This window comes from Epinephelus fuscoguttatus, linkage group LG23 (genome assembly GCF_011397635.1).
Source record: "Epinephelus fuscoguttatus linkage group LG23, E.fuscoguttatus.final_Chr_v1".
NCBI lineage: Eukaryota > Metazoa > Chordata > Actinopteri > Perciformes > Serranidae > Epinephelus > Epinephelus fuscoguttatus.
In genome coordinates this window covers 21,344,500-21,363,810 of record NC_064774.1, presented here as the reverse complement: position 1 = coordinate 21,363,810, position 19,311 = coordinate 21,344,500, and the positions used below count along the sequence as shown (strand labels likewise).

Sequence of the window (19,311 nt, the reverse complement as noted above, 5' to 3'; positions counted from 1 at the left end):
TGTTTTCCAATGAGGCTACAAAACACTGTTTTCCTAACGGAGGCCTCCCCATTGTTTCTATCAGTGTTTCGGCTTGCTGGGAATCAACGGGGCTGGGAAAACCACCACATTCAAGATGCTGACAGGAGACATCCCAGTCTCCGGTGGAGAGGCCTTCCTAAATGGATACAGGTGAGGCGCTAACTCCCACTAGTGCACCAAGTAACTCATCATAATTAGCCACCCAAGATGGCTGCTCATATGGGGATCGAGCTGTTTTTTTTTTATAGCTCACAGCCCCTCTCAGCTCCTCTTGTTCTGTGTAACTCAGCTTTCTATTCCTCTATCTCTCTCTCACTCTCACTCTTTGTGTTTTTTTTTTTTTCTTGCCTAGGTAGTTTCGATATCTCTTATACATTCTGCCATCTCTGCCTTTTCAACTTTGGCTCTCTCACGTCTCCTCACTGCGATATTCTCAGAAATGCTGAAAACCCTGCTCCCGCTTTCTTCCTGCCTCTTGCACATCTTGCACATATTTCATTCCTTTTCACATCCTCGCCCTGTACCTTGCTGTTTTTTGTCTCTGCCTTACAGAATCAGTCATAGGGAATCTTTGTACATGCCAAAAAAATAGCTTGACACCAGCAATATGAGACTCAAGCACTTGAGCGAAGGAAGCCTTGCTCTTCCTTATTTTTAGGAACAAACAACTGTGTTTCTTTGCCTCGGTGTGCATCTCCGAGGCAGCACACCCGAGCATAGTTGTGTGTGAGCTGTGGTTGGTTTCACATCACGACGGTTGCTATAGTTGTTCATTTATACATCTGGTAATTGACTTTGTGTTCAACAAAGAAAGAGAGCTGAATAGAGCAAGGCCTAACACAGCAGTGTTAATGTTGATTAATGTGGGTAACAGAGATCAAAGAAAAATCCCAGAGACCTTTAGGGGAAACAAAAACTGAAAAGAGAGGAAAAACAGATGCGTGTACGCCCACTCTTCTGTTTTTCAGCTCATTACGCTTTCTTTGCATTGGCAAGAGAAATGATCGGCAGCATCTCTTCAATGGAAGTTCCTGCTCCCCTGACAACTGCCTCTCTTATCTGCGATTGTGCGCTCACAAGGACTATCTGTTCATACCTGCATTTGGCATCTGAGCTGCCTGGTGTGTTGCTGTCTATGTAATGCAAAAGACTGAAGCTAGACTGCTAACAGCCAGTAGGGGCTCATGGGCTGTCTCTTGTAAAAGAGTAAGAACAAATTGACAGTAGCAGTGGACTGCATGGGTGTGCCTGGGTGTTTTGTGCGTAATGGCTTGGTCCACAAATATGAAAAGACAAAGAAAAGTCTGCACACTTCAGCTCCCTTTAGGTGCATTTATTCCAACATCCTGGAGTGACGTTTTGGGCGACAGGTGCCCTTCTTCTTGATCCACAAATGTACCATCATTGTTTTTCTGAAAGGAATAGTTCAAATTTTGGGGAAATTTGCACATTCTTTACAAGAGTAAGCAGAGATGACACTACATCGCATCTCTGAAAGCTAAATATGAAGCCACAGACAGCTGTTGATGAGCTTAGCTTAGCATTAAGACTGCAAGCCGTCAGAAAACATAATGTGTTAATTAGTCTGCTTTAAGGGGGCTAGTCGGGAATTCATTTATTTATTTTATTTATTTTTTTTATTTTTTTTTTACCTGTGAACAGAGCCAGGTTAGCTGTTTTCCCCTGCAACACATTCTCACTCGTAACTCATCAAATACTGATGCTTGCTTGGTGGCCCCACACAAACCCTAACCTTAACCCCTCCAGTGTCACTTTTAGACGCTCAGGGACTGCATGCCAGTCTCTGCTTATTATAAGCTTTGTGTCTTTTAAACATTACATTTCTGTGTGCACAGGAAATGTACAGTTTATGCTTATTAAAGGCATATAATCTCATTTCAAAATAAACTTTCAATGTCGGTTTACTTCATTTTAAAGTTTACTTTCTTAGCTTTCTACAACAAAAGTACGTGGGTAAGTTTAGAAAAATGATCATTGTTTGGGTTACAGTAAGGATCTCGCTTACATAACTTAGCATCACGTATGTCACATGACAGACATACTGCTGTTAAAGTAACTGACCGCTGATTATTGGTTTGACAAGGGACATGAACAGCAATCTCCCAGGTGAAAGTCCTGTGTTTGTTTGACCTATTCACCTTTCCTCCCGCCTGCCCTACTTTCTTGCTCTTTATACTGCATCAGTTGCCAGAGTGTCAGACAGTGACATGACCCCGCAACATACAGTTACAAAAGGATGTCTCAGTGTATCGGCAACTAATGCAGAGGACCACTGACTAAGGTTTGATGTCTGACGAGTTGGGAGTGAGGGCGGGTTAACCCCTGCTCCTAACCTTTATGCTAAGCTATGCATCTATCCTTTGGCAATAAACGATTAAGTGTATCTCAAAAAATGTCAAACTGTTCCTTTAAATAGACCTCTCTGTGATGCAGTGTATCACAGTCACACTTATGGCCACCAAACATTTCAAAATTGTATGAGGCAGAAAATAAAAATTTTACTAATTAAATGCTCTGGCAAATTTAGCATGCAGGCTTTAAGCTAAACAGCTGTTTAATTAGCCTAAAAGCATGTATGCTAATAGCATACAGAATGCTAGCCAGCACCCACGCAAAATCAAAATATATTTGATCGGCTCTGTGATATTTTTTATGAACTCTACCATGGATACCATTTGATGGCAGATTTAGGGCTTTATGTGTGGCTGAAAGGATGTGTTTGTCTCTAGTTTGAGGGCAGTCAACTTGGCTGGTCGATATCTGCATATGTATGCAGAATCTGTAGGTAACAGTATAAGTTTTTGGTACTTGGAGCATGCTGGTTTCATTTGAAGTCCACATAGTATTGAACAGTCATGTAGGAGTGGGCTTTGGTTGCCTGCAGGTAAACAGTCCATGTTGAGAGCAGAAGAGGCCGAATGCATTGGCCAAAATGTAATCTCATAAGTCCACTGGCTATTGTCTTATGACAATTTAGCTTTTTATTGGCTTTTTTCTAATTTATCTGCTTTAATATGTAGATATCTGTTTATAGTGATTAGTCAAATTTTTTTCTGGACCTGTTGAAAGTTACTGATTGAACTGAAAAAAATGAGCAGCGCACAGAGAAGGAAATCTTGGCCAGTATATTGGCTGGCCAGACCAGATCTCCCAAAATATTGTCTGTTGTCCTGAGAGTTTTTATCCTCATCAGACGATAGCTGATAAGATCTGAGATAAGACCCACAGTGACAAAATCTGTCCAGCTGCTGCTAACAAACCAGAAGGGTGGAGCTACTTTAAAAGCTGTGGTGAGACGAGGCCAACCCGAACCAGCTGAAGGCTACATGACCTTCTGTTATCATGACGCTTTATCAGAGCTAAAACAAAACATAATATTAGATCAGTAAAGCTTTCAGTCCACTGTGGCCTTGTTGAGATCCAGTAGCCTCTAGACACATCAAATCACATTTAGCCTCCCCCAGGCTGACCATCGCTCCTAGAAAATAACATTTCAGGGGAAAAATGGGTCCAATATTATCTTTAAAAAAACAACAACAAGGCAGCTGTAAAAAGAAGAGAGAAAATCAGCCGTAACATTTGTTGTCTGCAGGAGGTGAAAGTATTAATATTGTAGATTGCAAATAGAGCATGTCTGCATCCAGAAGTGCTGCTGCCATTATTTCACTTGCCTCTAGAGGGTGCATGTTGGTACCCCTGGAACTGCATGGCTGGGAAAGATTGCAGAGTCTTTGTTTATTAGTTTGTTTGCTTTTCTTATAACTACGATTACAGAATGTGAAATGAACCACTCTGCTGCTGCTGCTCTATATTAGTGTGGAAGAGTTTCAAAGAGAAACACAGGCCTCGACACACTCGGCTCCGATTTTCCTTTTTTTATCAAGGTATTGTGGAAATGTGATGAATCTTTCCAAGTAAATCAATTTTAATCTCAGCTCTCTTTGAAATACAATAGGCAACATAAATTATGTGTGTGCTTCTTGGCCCTCTAACTGTTGGTATTGTATATTTGATATGGTAGTCTCTGTCCCGCTAAGTCATTTAATATAACCTTTAGATCTGTCATCTCAAACATTAATGATATACATTGTCAAATCTTTATTGTGCTCCATTTTCCAGCATACGAACAGAAATGAGGGACGTGCACCAGAACATGGGCTATTGTCCCCAGTTTGACGCTCTTGATGAACTGCTGAATGGACAAGAACATCTGGAGTTTTACGCCAGGCTACGAGGGGTACCAGAAAAAGAGGTCACCATGGTAACCATTACATCCTTTCATACCCTCTTGTCTATATCCTTGAGTTAATTGGTTTTACTCATGACTGACGTTGTGAAGCACACTATCTTAAACATAAATAGCCATGTAGGTCAGTTGTCAAACTGCCATAATTGGAGTATCAGAAAAAGCTGAAAACACTCAAATGTTTTACCACTTCAAGACATATTTATTTCATTTCAGAATGTTTTATTTTTACCATCAAAATACTTTAACTAGAATGTATGTAGGGCAAACTGAAGTACACGTCAAAATGATAGATAACCTCAATGGGAGAAGCCATTCATAATGAAAAATGGCCGGTGGTAGAAAAGCAGCAGCTGTGGGTTATGGCTCTACATTATTCACCATGCCCAGTGGTGTGGCCGGCCCTATGCGGCCTCCCTGCACTCCCCTCACACCGCCCGCTTCTACAACAAGAAGATCAAAAGAGGAAGAGGCTGGCGGCGACCATAGGCCTCAGACCTGGCGCCAGGGCTTTGATCTTGTAGCTGCAGTGTAAAGGGACCCAGTTCTGCGCTGCTTGCAGAACTCTTAATTTCACCGTGGCCCATCGTGATGCACCTGTTTTGGAGAACAAACTCGGTCCAAATTGAGCCCTTATGTAGTCGTTTTAGCATAATCGGTAATCAGAAATGTCCATGTGCGTGTTCAAGAAATGTACTGGAAGTGGTACCAAAGCTGCCAAACATGTCTTTCGAGACCTTGTGATACTATGCACTTTGGCTTTGTTCCTGATTGCTTGTGTTGGACGAGAAGTTAAACAGCAAGGAGAACAGTGAAGTACCTGAGCAGCCTGTGATTAAGGTCTTTCACTGATGCCAGCTACCGTGCCTTGTCCTTGAGAACCAAAGAGCTTAGAGAGGAAAGAGACAAGTTTTTTGCTAAAATTAGCATTGTGAAGTAAAAGGTTGATTGCACAATGTAATGGCTACAGAGATTGGCTCCCTTTAACCCTCGCTTTCACTATGCAATTCTGTCTCCCACTGGCTACAATCTCCTGGGTAAATGAAGGTTTGATGTATGGCACAAAATAGGTGCGTCAACAATTGTGTCACTCAGTAGCAATCAGTAGCTAGCCCTAGTTACCAAAGACTATTAATGTATGTAAGAAGCCCACATCTTTGTGTAATGAGTTTGTCCGTCATCTGCAATACAGGTTTGCTTCATTATGAATAATTGGTGTACATGAGTAATTTACCTTGTTTCTCTTAAGTGACATTATTGGAGCAGCCATGTTAACGAGCCGGCAGCATAAGGTATAAGGTATAAGGTAATTAGACATTAAGCTTCATTGTGTCCCTTGGAAGAAATTTGTCTTGGGTATTCGGGAGAATCAAGCAAAGTGACAGCATCCAGCCTTTCCATGTACGCAAATTACATATCCCTGTACATGTACAATCAAACTACAATTAACATTCAGGAATACACTCAGTTCAGACCAGAACATACACAGCAAGAAAATTGCACTGGTGCCCTGCACTAGATATTACACTGCATTATGCCATTCTCTTACACTACCTTTGTTTATCACTGTGCATAAATGCTTAAAGGTATACTGTGCTGTAAATGTCCATTACTGTTTGTAAACACATCAATCAGAATCGGCACCTTCTCTTTACACTGTTTGTACGTACACTAAAAGCTACTGTACTTCTGTAGGAACGTTACATTTGTTGGAATGGAAAAGCTGCTACTTTAGCAAGCTAACAAAGCTAACCACCAGCACCTACCTGTCCAGCACAAAAGCAGGCCAACTCTGTGTTGCTCCTCATCCCCATCCTCTCCTTTAGTGCTTACCAGCAAAAGTGAAAGTGAAAGCCAGCCCCTGATTCACTCTAGTTTTGGAACAAGCTTTGCCTGCTTGGTGTTTTTCCAACTCTGTGTCTGTGATTTTCGTAGCTTCCCCTTGGCTGCATTCTCCTACTACCTGGTCACTAGCTTTTTATAAAGTCCTGATCTCATCTGTGTGCTGTTACTGACGGGGACTGTGCCCAAAGGTTACAGCCTAGAAATGTCCTAACAAGAGCTAAGTAAGAAGTAAATAATAAAATACAGGCAGAGGACAGGGTCTCTTGAAATGAACACACCACCACACACTTCTAGTGGGTCATTAATGATGATTGAGAGGGACCACTTGTTCTGGTTGTTTCTGCGACCAGCAATAATACCACTTAGTAAAAGGGGGCAGGGGAGAGTTGAAAAGATGTTTCCACTTTAAATGCAGTGGAGATCCAAGTCAAATATCATCCATCATGGAAATTCTGATGATGGAGTTCATGTTAACACTCCTCTTGACATCATATTAGGTTTAGTCACTTTGATTTCTGTCTTCAATAGGTGGCCGAGTGGGGGATCCAGAAACTGGGGCTGGTCAAATACTCCAGCAAGTCAGCAGGAACCTATAGCGGTGGGAACAAACGTAAACTCTCTACAGCCATAGCCCTGATCGGATGTCCCCCAGTGATTTTCCTGGTGAGAAACATCATTATTGATGTGTTGTACACGGTAAAAATGTGATACGCTGCTGTTTTATTAAGACTTAAGAGTGTAATACTTTGAATCAATATTGATGCTGTGCAGATGTTTGGATTACAGCAGATGAGTCCTTTTTCTTCCTAACAAGCACACAGAGACTTGACTGTAGTATGAAGATGACAGAGCAGAGGAATTTGGGATAACGTATGCTTGTAAAAATATGTAGAAAAAACAAGTTTGGGCCAATCAGTGTGGTAAATCCTTACTGAATTTCTCTGAGGATTACAAGTACATTACTTGTGGATGACAAGGGCGTATTTTTCAGGGGTCATTCACTGGTCATGTTTTAATTCTTTTCTTTTTTCTTTTTTTATTTCCAGAAAGAGCTAATTCAAAAACGCAGAGCACACAGAGCAGTGTTTGCACCTATTAAATTCCTATTTATCAGGATTTAAAAGTGAGGGCAAAAGCATTTTCTCACTGATGGAAGATTACTGAAGGCATGACTGAGAATACACTGCGTCACATGCTTTCAATTAAGCGGCTTTAATGCGCATTAGGAAGTTGTGTCCGTTTTATTATGAGGGCCAAACTTTAATGACCTTAAATCACTCTGGGGGCTCCCTGTGGGTGCTAACTGAAGTATAAACTTTCATTAAGATTATTGCAAATTTTACTTGTTATCCCATCCACCACATCACATGGTCTAATAAAGCATAAATATTACATTATATAAATAGATTTTAATGCCAGTTCATACTCAGAAACAGCTTGAAATGTGCAACATTATTGCTGTTTAATTGGCTGCCTGAAAACTGTAACAAATGCATTACTTTATGCTTTGAAGCAATCCATCAGATTACGCTGCTAATCACAATTTTAGTCAGGTTGTGGGTAATCCATAATGAATTACATTTACAGAATAATTTTTGCAACCGTGTCCATTTTCTGGCTTGGTTCTTGACCTATGGAGCTGCACTATTCCAAACCTACTTATTTACTCGCCTGGGTCAGGCTAGCGTTCACTCTGAGGCAGCAGGATAATGTGTTGTCCGTGTCTGTGTCAGTTTCAGTATTGTGTGCGAGCCCAGGGAGTCCAGGCGGCCTTGAGGCAGTGCCACGTAGGGTTTGCACAGGGACACATTGGGCACGGTGATGGAAATATCCCACGGGATTTGTAGGATTCTGCTAGTGAGAGAGAACCAGGCCTGGAACGAAACCAGCCAATGGACTGAGTACTGTCACTCTCTAATCATGCACGGACAGACTAGCCCTGAGGAAAAAGAAACAGCAAGTCACTGAGACTCTGTGTGTGTGTGTTGTGCTATGTTGGAGTGCGTTCAGTATGTGTCTCCATTATGAGTTCATGGGTATACTCAGACTTTACCTAGGCATGTCTGTGCTTTTATATGCCCCCCCTATTTTTTCCTCGCACTTCTTCCTCTCCCAAATGCATGTAAACACACACAGAAAGGTGACAAAACAGGTGTCTTATTAATGTGTTGGGTCACCACCAGCTTCCAGAGCAGCTTCAGTGCACCTTGGCAAACACTGGACACATCTCTGGGCCTTTACTGGACAGATGGGACATCATTCTTCAAAAACATGTCCTTCTTTTGATGTTTTGTTGATGATTGTTCAGTAGTTTTGAGATGTGCTTACTGCTTTGTGTTGCCTGTTGCTGCTGGTTATGTTTCTCCACACAGCTATTCAGTAGGTGTGTAAAACACTAGTTTCAATAGCCTGTTAAACACAATCAGTTAACAAAGAAAAAACAACTAATAAATAATTGTAAATAATTGAAACTGGTTTAGTGCAGTACAGTTTATTTTAAACTTAAGACTTTAGACTTAACAGCAAGAATATTTTAAAAAGTATAAAATTCAACAATAATAATGTCAGCATTCATAGACAAAACAATTGTTTTTTGCTAGTAATCATAATTAGCTTAGCCAATTTAAATTGCATAAAAGAGCCTAGCAGCTAACAGACTTTTCCTCTACTCATAGCTTAACAAATTACTTATATTTGCATTTTTTTTGTACTCATCTTTGGTTTAAGTCGCCACAGCTATTGATGGTTGAATGCCAGCTGGTATGCATGTTTTTTCAGCCTAACATTGTTGAAACAAAGCAGCAAATATTAGCATAACTACGGACGAGGTTGGGACTTCAACCTCAAAGGGGTGGGTCCAAACCAGAAGTTGTAATTCTGTGCATGAAGTTAATATGGGTTGATCAGAAGTTGCTATATTTTGTATTTAATAGAAAAAAATATTTACAGAACAATTACAGGATTGAGCTTCAGATCATTTTTCATCACAAGATTAAGAGACTGAACACTGCTTTCAAAATGAGGATTTTCCTTCATTACAAGTGCAGATGTTGACATTTTGTACTCAGATGTTACTCGCACTCCAAAAATGTACATGGTCAGTTACTCATTTTCATCTGAGTATTCAATTCAGCCCTGATTAATACATCAATCCAGCTGGATGACTCCTCACACCCCTACTACTCAGGGGCTACCTTTCATTTAAGACTCATCTACATGTCTGTTCAAACAAACATATAATTAAATGATCTGTTACGAGTCAACTTTTGCTGTTAATGGCTATGGTACCCCTTATAATTAATATAATGTAAACTGTTCTAAAGAGGATGTATTTGTTGCAGGATGAGCCAACCACTGGGATGGACCCCAAAGCCCGGCGCTTCCTGTGGGACTGCATCCTGAGTGTTATCAAAGAGGGACGCTCAGTCATTCTCACATCACACAGGTGCAACATCACTCTTTATCTATTGATTTTCTAAGATGGATTCACAGCTCTAAGTCAAAATAGTCTTCACTGGGGAAGGCAGAGCAACCAAACTGTCCTCAAATTGAACGCGAGCTGCAGATACTGTAGTTCTAATTGATTGGAGTTACACTTTAGTTGCATGGTATTGTTTCCTGCGTGGCAGTTAATATTGGCTGCCAGAACCACACTGGCTGCCATAAAGCTTTCATGAAGCATGAGGGCATATTGACTGACTGACACTTTTTTTTTTTTTTCCGCCTCCATGAAAAGAGAAACTGTCAATATCAGTGCTGGAGTCTTTTCATTATCCAAGACTTCCTGGAGCAAAGTTAGTCCCAACTTTTTCTCCTCCAGTGTTGGCCAGTTTGGGGCATTTTGAGCGAGGAGAAAAAGCTTAAGTGGCTATTTTTGTCTTTCTATTTTTTGGGTGAAACTTAAAACTTGATGGCCCAGGTCGATACGGAACATTACCAATTTATATGCCTATTCATTTTACCATTTCCCACACTGCCTGTGTTTTTTGAATCATTTGTGCCCCTGGCAGTGCATGTGAATAATCTGTGCTGTTGTTCCTTTTGAAATATATTATCCTCATTACATGTTTTCCCTTCGTGGAGAAATAAAAGCATTTGTTGTCGTCCATGTGGCAGTGTGGCTGAGTGGCATCCAATCGTCCATGGCATGACCAGGTGGTTGTGTTTTGTTAAGTGGCAGATTCACCAGGTTTTACAAAGTCATAATCCTAATTGCACCATTCCTCAGAAAGGCTTCACAGGTTCTGCCTCAACTACAAATGACTCCTGCTCCAGCCCAACACCCAAAGAGAAAAAATGAGATAATAAGAACTACAGATGGCCCCTTCCTCTCCCTCTAATTACCAAATTTGTCGTCCGTTTAAGGTGTCAAAGTAGACATGTAAAAATGCTCTGATGCAAACTTTAACTGTGAATGAGAAGTAAATCAGCAGAGATCTTTATCAGCTAAATAATGTGAGTTGACACAGTATGAAACTGATTGAGTTCAACCCTTTCTAAAATACATCGCTGATCAATGCGCCAGCCTTGAATACAGAACGTTATAGCGGTTGAATGAGGACAGACATGACACAAATCCCTTAAATACCCCCATTATACTAACTAGACCAGTTTCAAGATGTCATTGTCTTTCATGTGGGATGGAAGAGACTCAAGCATCTGGTATTACTGCCGCTTCTCATTTATGCAACACTCACCCCCAATTCTTTCAACAGTATGGAGGAGTGTGAAGCACTGTGCACACGCATGGCGATCATGGTAAACGGTCGCTTCAAGTGCCTCGGGAGCATCCAGCATCTGAAGAGCAGGTAAGGGTCCTTCTTTTACGACTGAGTTTGTTAGACCAAGAGCAGAATAAAAAAGAAATAAAAATAAAAAATCTTTGAAGCTCCTTGAATTGAGATGAAAGAACACTCTGTCTCCCACTGAGGTGTTCTGTTATTTATACTGTATATATAAATAACATGAGACCATGTATATTGGTAATAAAAGGGGTTTTCAAGGAAGAAAAAATAATTAATGCTTTTTTTCTTTAATCATTTATTGCTGCAGCTAAAAGGGACTCTATGGGAGATACACAAAGAACACAATATATCTAAAGTTGGAAATCTTAGTGGAACCTCACATAAACTCAGCAATGTCATTATGATTGAAGGATTACTTCAACACTGTGGTATATACATAGTCATTTCCTTGAAGCTACAGCAGAAGCCAATTAGATTAGCTTAGCACAGAGACTGAAAACACATGGAAATGATTAGCCTGGCATGTTTAACACAGTTTTCTATGGATAAAACACACAAGATATAAACCAGGCTCTGTCTTTATGCTAAGCTAAGCTAACCAGGTGCATGCTTGCCAAGAAAATTGTGTAGTAGGCATCCCAAAATGTAAACTGTCCCTGTCCAGACACATTCTTAAGTATGTAAATACTTACACTAATGCTAATAGTTCGTTTAACATGGTTTTCCCACATACTGTAATAGAAAAAAGGGCCGGGTGCAGATCCAATCTTTCTCCCTCATTGAGAAATTGTTGATCTGGCCTCTACCCTGCCCATTACTGCTGTTTGCAGTAGGTTTCACCAAAGATACTCTAATACACAAGATGACACACTACAGACTCTGCTAATGGTATAAAATGGCATACACTACCAGTCTCCTAAGTGGGTATGGTCTCCTCTTCTGCTGATCCCTCCTGCTTGTTTGGAAGTCTTGTCAAAGCTGTGTGGATGGATGAAAACAGATTCTCAACATTAAAACACTATATACACCTCCATATTTGCTCCTTATTTTGCTACTGGTATTTATCTGCCAGCTTATTGTCTGATATCAACCCAGATCATATCAGTCTTATAATGTTGTGTTTTCCCCCTCCAAAAATAGTTAAATAATAACAATAATGGTGTTATTAGTTAAAGTGTTATTAGTGTTATTAAGAAACACAAGTTTTATTTTGGTTTTAACTTTCAATTCATGGTTTAAAGTTTAAGTTTATATTGATTTCTGTCCATCCCGTTGGAAGGAAACGTCTACAGCACTGCAGTGAAACTGTACCAACAGTTCAGCACCACAGACAGAAGAGATTCTGTATTGCCAGATTTCGCAAGAGTGGCCTGCTGAGACAGAAACATGTCTCAAACTGAGTTAATTTTATCCTGATTTATCTGTCTGAAAAATGCTATTGTACTGTCAACATTTTTGGAAGATATGTAGGTCCAGTACTTTGGTGACCGTATGGTAAAAGAATTGGTCATGATCTGACTCTGGACCACCTCTAGTCTCCTCAAAGGGCGGGGCAGTAGCAAAACCCAAGTGACACAGATACAGGAAATGACTTTCACTTTCTGCTTTCTGCAGCCCTGCTAGTGCGAGGTTGACCAGTAAAAGTGCAGTGCATGTCCAGACACTAGCATTAACGTTAGAGGAAACATCAGAGAGATTTAACTGTGCGTGTTTTAGCATCAGCCAGACCATGACTCAGATGAAGAGTCTGTTGTACACCAAAATCAGTGACTAGCAGATTTATCAGAACGGTTAAGTGTAGCCTAAGTAACATCCTCTCTTTCTTTATATTGTTTGCTAGCTTGTTAGCTTGTTGGCTAACTGTCGGTGGCTGAGACAGCATTAGTGGTTTTGAAACATACAAGAATATCTGCTACTATGGGGTGTTTGGTAGATAGTTGAAGAAGCCTCCAGGGTCAGGTTTACATCCAAAAACTGCACAGTCTACCATGTTTACTGTCAAAACTTTAACTATGCTAATGCTACCTTTACTCTCCATGCTGACGAATCCACTCTTGGCTTAGTGTTGGGAAGTGACTAGTTACATGTAGGCTAACTAGTTACATATAATTACATTTTTACATTACATAATACATTTTTAACAGGGTAAGTAGTAATCTATAACCTATAGTAAAGGTAACCTTCCCAACACTGTCTGTGGTGGAAATTTCGGGTTTCTTTGCCAGTGTTGCTGGCACTACATAGCAATTGGCTTTTGTATGCATGACGTAGCTACTCTAGTTTGCCCAGTGTAGGGTTGAATCTCAGATTTTAGGCAAGTGCACAGACATTGCCCCCTTCCGTGGAGGAATGTGAAAACCCCTTTCTGGTAACAAACATTGCACAAATACAAGTCAGTATAGCCAAGGTCAGACATTTTAGGTGACATAAACATAAGAAAAACACAATTATGAGTGTAGGGGGAGTTTTATTTTATATGAAACTCTCATTTCTATACGGTTATAGCTATGATAATGTTTTCATTTGTTTCACTTAACAGGAGGCTTCTTGTCTTCATAAACCCAGATATTTTGCTGCACTTTTAGTGCCTCATTACCACGATTGTATTGATTTCACATGGAGAGATCCATATGTGAAGCAAATGTGCAGACAGTCAGGTCCGAGGGTCTCAGGTTAGTGTCCCAAGTCTTTCACCATTATTTCAATTTCGCACATGTTTCTCTACAGACCCATAAATTCTATTTCTATCATCCCCATCGTGCACGCCCCTAATAGGCTTCGTGCATGTCTCTTAATGTGTTTTGTTATGTCGCCATAACAGATATCCCCTGCCCCTAACTCTTAGCACTTGGGCCTGCTCTCTGATATTCATCTGACATTTCCCAAGGCCGGCACTTATGCCAGGAGCCCTGCATGTAACAGTGAGACCGATCCATTACCTTAGGTACAGTCTGGTGACATTATTACCACTCCATTGTGTGATCTTGTGAGAGGAAGGACGTTCCACACACACACACACACACACACACACACACACACACAAGCAAGCTACACATACGACAGGAAAATGTGGTGGCAATCGTTGGATGGGGAGAAAGATCAATACACCGGGGATGAGGGGAGGAGCGGGCCATTTTTAAAGTTGCTCCAGAGATTAGGGGAAACGCCTAGAACTGCAATGAGGGGGCAACAGTGTCAAGGGTATTTCACATTAAGTGCGTTAAAGTCATGTCATTGGCCACTGTCTTACCGTGGAGAGAAATGAGGTAGATTGTAGATAGGGCTAAAAAAGAACGAGAACAAGGGACAGTTGAGAGGCGAAGGGCTGAAAACAGGAGAGCGATGTACCAGTCAGTCCCCCCCCAGATGTTAGGGTAATTGACAGATTCTCTGTGTCAATTACATCCTGTCTGTAGGGGGAAGAGCAGAGTGGTGTAAATAATTTATGAACCACGCAGGAGGTATAGGATAGGTAAGAGCCATGGGAGTAAGTGGGGTGGTGAGGGAAGAAGCAGCAAGCAAGGCAGGAGAACAGAGGGTTAACACATGTCCTACTTCACTCAACATGCTATCAGGTAAAAGGGAATCACACTCCACGAGACAGTCAAGTGAGCGGAAGCCAGATAAGCATGACGTCTACACAGATTTTTTTCGCCGTGCTTATTTTAGATCTCACACGGACAATTTACATGCTGCTGAAATGCTATCGTTCAGTTCTCGCCACGCAGTGAATAATTTCTAATTAAGCATCCCTATCTCCTCAGCGCTTGGTGTAATTAATGTTTCATGAGGTGTGGGACCCTGTTAATGACTGAAAAGGCAATTAAGGACTGTCTTCTCTGTTTTCTTTTCTCGTCACTATCCCGCCACATGTTTGTGCTGCCGTGTTGCCCCCCCCCACACACATACACACACACACACACACACACACACACGCTCCCCACCCCTGGTTTAGTATGTGATGCGCCATCATTTAAGTCGTTGTGAGCCAGTGATCCAGTATTTTGTGTCTGTCTCCACATCTGAGTCCATAATGTGCGAATGGAGGGGCTGATTCTCACAAATGCACAAGCTGTTGCCAGTTTAGAGATGGGAAGAGTTCCATCAGACAGCAGGGGTTGAAGTAGAGGTGGGAGGCATGCCGATGGAGGCAGGTGGTGCACGCCATTGTCACACGGCGTGAGCGGCTGACCTGCAAGGCTGGGGGGTGTCCGCTTCCTCCACCGCGCCCCCCCCCCAACCCCCCAAACGTCTCCATCTCTTTTTCATCACAAGCCCCTGGAAGGAGTGCAGAAGCTCACGGCGGGGGCAGCTCTCACATTTTGACCACCCATTGCTCACCCTCCCACATTCACCACCCCCCCATCGCCTCCTCTCCCTACTCCTCTCCTTCAAAAACCTCTCACCGTATTACCCTTATTTATTCCTCCCTCTGCTACTCTCAGGTGGCGAGGCTTCCAACCCAGCCATCCAAGTGCTTGTTAGTGCTGCCCCCTTTAGTTCAGTGATGACCCTGTCTTTATCACTGAGATGCCCTTCTGCTACTTTAACAACCCCGCCTCTGTGTATCAATCAAGCCCCAAATGAGCCAAAATAGACCATTTAAACTGCTCCAGAGGTGGTCAGCATGCGAGAGGGGCTGAAGAATTGGTTTGGGCTGTGAATTCTGAACAGTAGGGTGGCCATTTTAAGAAGCCCCTTCATTATAGTCCTCTGTGCCTGTTAAAAACATCCACCTTACCTGTCCTGTTATTGAGACCCTCAAATCAATCACACCTCTATGAATTTATGAAAGGCTGACAGAGGAGGGGAAAAATAAATAAGTTAAAAAAAAATTGTGCAGGAGGCTGTAAATAGTGCTTTAGTACAGCGATGTGCTGGTATGAAAGCTCCCAGGTGTTAAGTAAACCCAAATGAAGTGGAGGAACCAATAAAAGCAGCTTCAAAGCTCCCCTATAATCTTGTCAGTTAGAAAGGACACCCACTAGCCGATGCAGGATTTTTCACTGATTGATATCATTCATATCCCCTCTTCATAGAGTACCTGCAGTAAGTACACACCGCAGCCCAGAGTCTTATTTTCTCCTTGCTTAAAGAACGTCATGATATAAAAGTGGAGGGTAAAGTGCCTTTAATGCATTAAGGTAATGCGGTGTGGGCACTGGAGAGTTTTTACAAGAGTGGTGTCTAAAAGTTTGGATCAATCCCCCCTCGAAGTTGACGTTGAGAAGTCCAATAAACTCCGTCCGGCTCACTCTGCGTCAGCTCTGCAGGTGTGCCATTAACTGAATATTTTACAGCTTTTAAGTGCGTGTCACCGGCGGAGATGGATGACAAAATAATTCTCTCTACGGTTTACGATGCATCAGCAACGTAGGTGTAATTAAGACGGCTAGAACATTGACAGACACAGATGGTGTATTGTATACTGTACATGTCTGAGAGCTGTCTGCGCTCAAAATGTTTACTATCCTTGATAGTCAGTGAGAATCCTTTATGCTTGTGGTTCTTGTATAGACATTAGTTTTAGCTTATCTTATTTTTATGCTTACAAGCATCTGCATCTACATTTGCTCCTTCAAGGTCTGCAGAAACTGCTACGGGGCTCTAAGCTTTTTATTATGTCCGCGTTGAACTGCCGGTATGCATGTTTGAAAATCCTGTAGTAATAATTTTACAGGCCAGATGATGGCCTTCATGTGAGATTACTTTTGAAACACAATATTGCATGCCAACACCTTGTAAAAATGTCTCAACATAGAAGCAGGCTGTCAAAACGTATCACTAAGGGGAGACTTAAGAGTTTTATTTGTACCAATAATCTTAACTCAAGGTCCAACTGCTGCCTTTTACCTGAAGCTTTCGATTGCATCTTATTACTACTATTGCTGCAAAACTACTATTTCCAAGGTCAAAATTGAACTTCATGCCCAAAGAAACAGGTCACCCCCAAATCAAAATACATATTTTCCTCTTACCTGTAGTGCTATTTATCATCTAGATTGGTGTGATCTGTTTTTGGTGTGAGTTACAGAGTGTTGGAGAAATCAGCTGTAGAGATGCCTGCCCTCTTTTCAATATAATGGAACTAGATGGCACTCGGTTTGTGGTGGTCAAATTCCCCCCAAAAAAATACATTTGGAAAAACTCAACGGTAATGTCTCTTTCCAGAAATCATGGTCCCGTTACTTAATAATCCACAGACCTTGTTGTGGGCAGTTTCATGTAGAAACTATTGTCCTGCTACTACACCCACCAACTATATCACCGCACAGAAGGAAAAAGAATTTACTGCTAACCTAGCACCGCTAAGCTAGCTAATGTTACAGCTCAGCCAAGGAGGAGGACGTCATAAATGTCTGCATCTCACGCTGTCACAAGCAGGAGCTTCTTGTACACGAGTAGATGCACACTTCCTTCGGTGTGGTGATACGGTTGGCGAGTGTATTTTGGTAGAAAGAAAATAGCTGCTACCAGCAAATGCTTACAACAAGGTCTGTGGATTATCTTGAGTAACCAAGTTATGATTTCTGGCAAGAGACATTGTTGAGTTTTTCAAATTGACTTGTTGGTGCTTTGAGTACTACAAGCTGATAGCCATCAAGTTCCATTTTATTCGAGAGAGGGCAGGCATCTCTACGGCCGATATCTCCAACATTCCTGCTTGTGAGAGCAAATTTCCAAATGTGTTTTTTTTTTTTTTGGTGCTTTGAACACCACAAGCTGAGTGCCATCTAGTTCCATTATACTGGAGAGAAGACAGACACGTCAATGTTCGATATCTCCAACTCTCTGCAACTCACTCCCAACAATCTAGATGAGATAAACAGCACTAGAGGTAGGAGGGAAAGTATGTACTAAAGTTCAAGTTACTTTGACTGCTCCAAATCTCACTTTGATTTTTCATTACTGCACACTTTGCACTCTAGCCGATAACTTACAATGAAAATTCTATTTTTTTACATTGTCAAAGACTCATTCAGTTAGCAAGCTCATGCTCATCACTTGCTAGTTTTCATATATTAATTTCAGATGAATCAAACCTGTAATGCATCAGTTTTCTTTATGTCTTTCCTGATTGGACAGAGATCAACTATCCATCTGTCCCTCTATCCCCTCATCCACCCATCTATCCTCACCCTGCCTGTGGAGCCTCTGCCTAGAGCTCCGTCAGCTCCCCCTCCAGGAACTGAGGAAGTTTTTTGGATGACTTCCTGCCTGATCAAAGCGTCAGACCACCCAAGCCACACTGTGACCTCTTGCCCCGCGTCCGCCCTCCCCCCTGCGGGCACAAATACAAGGTTTGGCAGTGGCGAGGGTGACCTTTCTAGACTCCCTCAGATGAAGGAAGGCAGCAGAATTATTTTTCTGCCTGTCATGCCCTTATCTGTGTCTGGCTGTTGTTTGTTTTAAATTACATGGAAGAACGACTTTCCAGCAGAGCAGGGTGGAGGAGAGGATTGAGGCAGAATAATGAAAATGAAGAAGAGAGAACTGCAGCGCCGACATTACAGTGTCTCTGCCACGCTGTGTTGAGCTGCTGTATCATATCTCTAATGTAAAATATTATGAAAGGATTAGTTGTGACAATGTGGCGCAGTCATGACTTTATCCATTCATTATTGTCTCTATGCTATATTCAACACCAAATTGCCAAGATCTTGCTTTTAGTTTTAAAATCACCAGTCACCAGTTAAAAGCTAATTAATTGTTTCAAGCTTGCCGCGCCATTGTTATGAACACACAATGTAGTGCAGGCTCTGTTTAAAGACATCTAAGCCTACCTTCCCCTACACAGGCAGAGTTTATTTGAGGAGAGCCGAGACAGACAGTGTATCAAAGATGAAAGAACTTGTTTTGTTGTGAATACAGAGGCAGTAAAAAATGATGAATATGAAAGAAAGATATTTTTCCCAAAGTGCTGCGCAGAGGCCCTGTGTAGCTGCAGACAGAAGGAAAATAAAAGTAAGGTAGGCAGGGAGAGAGAGTGAAGGGAAGCTAATTGATAAGCCTTTTTACTGTCACTGACAAGCAGCATTTCATTACCCACGTACGCCCCAAACCATTTCGCCAAACCCTTTAGCCACAATGCCTCCTGGCCTTATTGGATTTTTGCAAAAATGTTTTTGCATCTTGGCTGAGCTTGACAGTCCTTGGACAAAGCACATTTCTGAGCCGGCAGCTATAATAAACACAAGGGGATTATAGTCATAGTCTTGATTGGATGATGAATTAAGCTTGATGTGTGAAGATGGCTGTGATGTTGTGGTGGTGGTGGTGGTGTCTGATTACAGACTGTGTACTCTGTTGCATCTTATAAAAATCATCAGAAATAATGCAGCTTTACACAATGAGAGATGTGTTCTGGCTGTACTTAATATAAAATGTGCCACTCACAGAAGACGGTGCTGTGTGTGCAGATCAAAGCAGATA

At 41.6% G+C, this 19,311-nt stretch overlaps 1 protein-coding gene across 4 annotated transcripts in view; it reads left to right on the top strand.

Moving 5' to 3' along the window:
- Positions 1-19,311, top strand: part of LOC125883941 (phospholipid-transporting ATPase ABCA1-like) — a 255,956-nt gene that overhangs the window by 217,235 nt on the left and 19,410 nt on the right. For all 4 annotated transcript variants that reach the window (XM_049568607.1, XM_049568608.1, XM_049568605.1 and 1 more), the window contains 5 exons: positions 65-171; positions 4,162-4,303; positions 6,662-6,796; positions 9,475-9,578; positions 10,849-10,941. In XM_049568607.1, the coding sequence (XP_049424564.1) occupies positions 65-171; positions 4,162-4,303; positions 6,662-6,796; positions 9,475-9,578; positions 10,849-10,941 (581 nt within the window). The remainder of the gene's footprint in view (positions 1-64; positions 172-4,161; positions 4,304-6,661; positions 6,797-9,474; positions 9,579-10,848; positions 10,942-19,311) is intronic.